The sequence below is a fragment of the Culex quinquefasciatus genome, chromosome 1, assembly GCF_015732765.1.
Source record: "Culex quinquefasciatus strain JHB chromosome 1, VPISU_Cqui_1.0_pri_paternal, whole genome shotgun sequence".
In the NCBI taxonomy this organism is placed as follows: domain Eukaryota; kingdom Metazoa; phylum Arthropoda; class Insecta; order Diptera; family Culicidae; genus Culex; species Culex quinquefasciatus.
This window is the reverse complement of record NC_051861.1, coordinates 80456350-80461390: the sequence shown is the minus strand read 5'-3', so window position 1 is coordinate 80461390 and position 5041 is coordinate 80456350. Positions and strand designations below refer to the sequence as shown.

Genomic DNA, 5041 nt, shown 5'->3' with positions numbered 1-5041 from the left:
GAGCGCTATTCGGTACCAAATATTCTACGAAGAGTACCGACCAGTTCAAACTAACGAGACTGAAGAATGCGAACTGCGGAACTGCAGCTTGGTGAGCCTCGTACGATCGCAGTACGACCATCCGGGGCTGAAACCTTTCACCAAGTACCAGTTCCAGGTCAAACTAGTCAACTACTACCAGGAACAGATAGGACTGACACAAGACTTGCTGGAAAGCCCACGGTTGGGATCACCGACGGTGTTCTCCACGGCCGCGGGAGCTCCCTCGACTCCGGAAAACGTAAGTGCCGTGGCGATTAGCCCAACGGAAGCGGTGGTCCACTGGTCACCGCCCATGGTCAAGAACAGTGATCGCGTTTGGTACGAGATCCACTGGCAGACGGAGAACATCCACGACGGGCTGAAGAACCGCCAGCAGCAGACGTTTGTTGGTGAGATCAAGATGGTTTGGTTTGATTTGGGGGAGGCTCTCATGAGGTTACCGCTTCCAGATTTTGACGAAACACTAAACCACCTTTCGATGAACCTGACGCGGCTGCAACCGAGCAAGGCGTACACGATCTGGATCCGGGCGTACTCATCCAATACGACGTTCAGCGAGAGCTACCAGGTGAACATCGTTACGTTCCCGGAACCGGAGGAGATCATGCTTCAGTCCATCTCGTCGACCGAACTGAGCGTCAAGTGGAGACCGCACGTGAACATCTCGACGTAAGATCTTCTGCTTGTAAGGTTGAGGGTGAAGTCGTAACGCTTTGTTTTGTTTCCACAGGTACAAGCTGCAGTACTCCGCGATGGGAAGCAAGGTTTGGGAAACGGTGTTCGAGACGGGCGTCAACGTCAGCAGTCCAGAGGACGACATCTTCCAAGTGACCGGACTGCAACCCAAGACACAGTATCGCTTTATTGTGCTGCTGTTCTACCCGAACCGCCAGGATCCGTACATGTGGCCTTCGGACACCAAGTTTATCTACGAAACCGAAGCCGACCGACCGAGCGCTCCAGGACGACCGATCGTAACCCAGATCCGGCAGGAGTTCTACCGGGTTATCTGGGAGGCGGCAAAGGACAACGGAGCACCGATCCAGGAGTACGCGCTGGAAGCACTGGTGCGATCCCCAAGGAATACGAACCGCGTGGAACGATCAGCGGTGACGGCTGCCAGCAGTGCCGAGCTGGAGGACTACGGCGAAGAAGACATGAACAACACGATCCCGACGAGGGTGGACGTTTCGTCGACGGACAGCGAAGAGTACGAAACGTTCGACGAACACTGGGAGCAGGTGTACAACGGAACCGAAGTGTACTGGTTCATCCCGGAGAATCGACCTCTGCACAAGCACACCTTCCGGGTGCGGGCAAAGAACTCGTGCGGCTGGGGACCGTACAGCGGCGAAAGCGAACCCATCAGCGCTCCTCTGATCTCCGGACAAGCCAGCAGCTTCCTGATCATCGGAGTGATCGCTGCTTCGAGCATCCTGCTGCTGATCTTCGTGCTGATATGCGTCTGTGGTAAGTGTCCAGCTCTCTTCTCTCTCTCTCTCTCATCCGCTATTCCTCACCTCACACCACCTTCTGTGTTCGCCGCACCTCAATGCTCAAGCCGCCCGCATCATGTTTGTGTTATTCCCATCTCTCTCCTTACAGCTTGCCGCGCTCGCGCAGAGAAAGAAAAGAACAAATTTATTGATGCAACCAATACTACTCGCATTCCAGATGTGGAGCTAGCGAACCTCCGCGAGCTGCCCCGCCGGGGCAATTTCATTCACAGCAACAACATCCTGTACAGCTCCGGGCCACTCACGGACTCGGAGATTGCGCTGCTGCCGCAGATCCGGCGCGATCAGGTAACTGAGTTTGGCCTACGGTCAGGCCCTCCGACGTGATCTAACTGTTGTACCGTTCTACCCACAGATCACCATGACCAGATTCCTGGGCTGCGGAGCGTTCGGTGAGGTGTACGAAGGCATTGTCAAGGGATTCGGTGCCGAAGCGGAGACTAGTGTTGCCATTAAGGTAAGACCATTAAACGATCCAGTAGAACGCTCTCTTTATCTCATTGGTTATCTTGCAGACCCTTCGTAAGGGCGCTACCGAGCAGGAGAAGGCCGAGTTCCTGCAGGAAGCGCACCTGATGAGCAACTTCAAGCACAAGCACATCCTGAAGCTGATCGGCATCTGTCTGGAGTTCGACTCGCTGCTCATCGTGATGGAGCTGATGCAGGGTGGTGACCTGCTGAGCTACCTCCGCTCGAACCGGCCAACGCCGGGTGTTCCATCCTCGTTGACGCTGCTGGATCTGATCAGCATGTGCGTGGACGTTGCGACGGGCTGTCGGTACCTGGAGGAGACGCACTTCGTGCACCGGGACTTGGCTTGCCGGAACTGTTTGGTTTCGTCGCCGGATCCGAAGGATCGCGTGGTGAAGATCGGCGACTTTGGACTGGCGAGAGATATCTACAAGAACGATTACTACCGGAAGGACGGTGAGGGATTGCTTCCGGTGAGGTGGATGTCTCCGGAAAGCTTGGTGGATGGAGTGTACACTTCGCAGTCGGACATCTGGGCGTTTGGAGTACTGCTATGGGAGATCATGACGCTTGGGCAGCAGCCGTATCCGGCGCGGAACAACGTTGAGGTTTTGCATTATGTCCGGGGTGGTGGTCGACTTGGTCGACCACAGGATTGTCCGGAAGAGCTGTAAGTTCTCATTTTGACAGTTGCCGGTGCAACGCTAACGTTTACTTATTTTAGATACCAACTAATGCTTAAATGTTGGAGCTACTCACCCGAGGATCGACCAACGTTTCGGTACCTGCTGGAAGTGCTCAAGTCACTCAAGGAGCGCACCAGTGACTCTATCCAGATCACTTCCCAGTTCCCATGCAAGGTGCAAAACGGTAAGTGTTCACCGCTCACTCGCACAACCACAACTAATACTAACACTCCGATCGCCTCATCACGCGCCACTAATCCGGTAATTCGCTTTGTTCTAGGTGCGATCTTTAACCGATCCTATCTGCTTTCCGACATCAATCACAATCCGTTCATGGCAGGTACATTTTCCGGTTTCATCCCGCGGCACTTCGCGCACTAGCATTCCTTTCTAACCTCAATCTTTTTCCCCATCCAGATATCAAGTTCGGCAGCAGCGGAAGCGGAGGAGCCTTCATCATCACCCCGCCAACGTCTTCCAGCGGTTCCGGTGCGACGGTCATGACCACGACGATACCAAAGTATCTGGAACTCGTCTACGACGATAACCATAGTTCCAACAGCAAGTGTTCCACCGGCGAAGACGTCCCGCTGACCACGGGCTTGACCGTGGCGCTACCAAACTGCCAGCAACCCATGGGTGAGATGACGGACAACGGGTACGAGATCCCGATCCACGACATCATCATGCGGCAGCAGCAATCCCTGCTGGAAGCTTCAAGGGTCGAACCTTCTCGAGCTCCTCGACGGTCAGCAACGTGAGTACGTTGCCTGCTTCTGCAGCCGGAACTTCGGGAACCCATCACCACCAACCCTCGGATAGACGACTGTTCCAGTCTGGAGGCACTGCTCCCGATCAACTCGATCCTAACCGTACGGTTACCGGACGAGCCAGAGTCGCTGCCTGCGCAAGCACCGTCACCGACGGTTGACAGCGTCGCCGAGAACAATAGTATTAGTGGCAAAGAACAATCGCAGCAGGTCAGCTTACCGGCAGAAGAGTGCAAAACGGTTATGTAAGGCGAAAGCGAAGAAGGCTAGCAGGAAACAAATACAAGTCGACACGTGAAGACATTCCAAAGAAGCGACACGACACGCGCAGTAGGCGATAGGTTTAGATGCTCAAACTAGCGATAAACAGCTAGAAACGTCACTTTGACAGTTAGATAGTTTTTCCAAATGACATTTCAAAGTAATTAATTGTAAATAGTTAGATGCAGTCAGCTAGCAGTAAGCAAGAGGAAAACTCAGAATAAGTTCCAAATGTCAGTGTTCTCGTCGCAAAAAGGAACTTCCGGATCAGCCGCACTTGCCGTGCAACCGTCGGAAGTTTCCGTCAAATTTTCCTAATATAATTACAGAATTAATTGTACATATAGTTTAACACGAACTGAAACGAGCAAATTTTAAGCAATCAATACCAAATTGTAAATATTTCTTTTTTGCGTTTGCTGTCGGGTACATGTGACAATACCAGGGTTTACGAGTCACCCTTATATTAAAGGTGGCACTAACCTGCAAAAGTTAGCATTTTTAAGGAATCTTTTAGTTGTTAAGACAACCACACTGTCGCGTACTATCTACTACTACTACTTCTGCAATAAGTTATTTTTCCGCTTACCTTGTGTTTATAGCTTCTAGTGAACTTTGACAGCTAGTGAACTTTGACAGCTCGTTTTAAAGATGGCGACGCACGTGGCAACGAAACCAAAAAGATGTTAGAGGTTAGAAATAAAGATGGAAATATTTTCACTGAGCTGTTGTTGTTATTATTTGAATCTGAAACGATCCCTGAAATCACAACATTTATGAACCTTCCTCAACAAAAAAAAATAAAAGGACAATTAACTTACAGTCAACATAAAAACAAGTTCCTTCGGCATTTAATTACCCCAAAACCAGTTCCGAACCCATCACTCCCGGTGCGTTGTTTTCACTTTCGTCTCGCGACGAATCTTGGTTGACAAATTGCTGGTCAATTTACGCGCGCCGTGCAAGAAATCAACGAACTTAATAACAGTTTAGGTGCATTCCCGCGCCATGCCTGTCACGATTTTGTTGACGTTCAGAGGAGGGTACACAAACCGCCGTTAACGACGACAACAGAGCGCGTTTCATTCAGCCGGCGCTGGCGATGTTTGCAACAGGGACAAATAGATGTGAAATTTTTTTCCAATAAATCGCCAACGGCCACTTCAAATTCACACTTTGACAGATCGTAACTTCGCGCCGAGTCACATTTTTTTGTAATTCAGGTTGCGTTGCAGGTCAACAGATTGCGCTAGTTGTGCCACTAGAAGATTCACGTCTAGTTGTCTGTGATTAT

At 51.1% G+C, this 5041-nt stretch overlaps 1 protein-coding gene across 1 annotated transcript; it reads left to right on the top strand.

Annotated features, from left to right (window-relative positions):
* Positions 1–98: 98 nt before the first annotated feature.
* LOC119765473 (protein sevenless-like) lies at positions 99–4000 on the top strand. Its single transcript, XM_038249402.1, is given in 11 exon segments — positions 99–431; positions 492–711; positions 773–1512; positions 1648–1847; positions 1915–2016; positions 2075–2700; positions 2755–2900; positions 2997–3056; positions 3134–3423; positions 3426–3503; positions 3505–4000. Coding segments are annotated over 11 exon segments (2790 nt in total). The 5' UTR covers positions 99–334; the 3' UTR covers positions 3736–4000.
* Positions 4001–5041: the final 1041 nt, after the last annotated feature.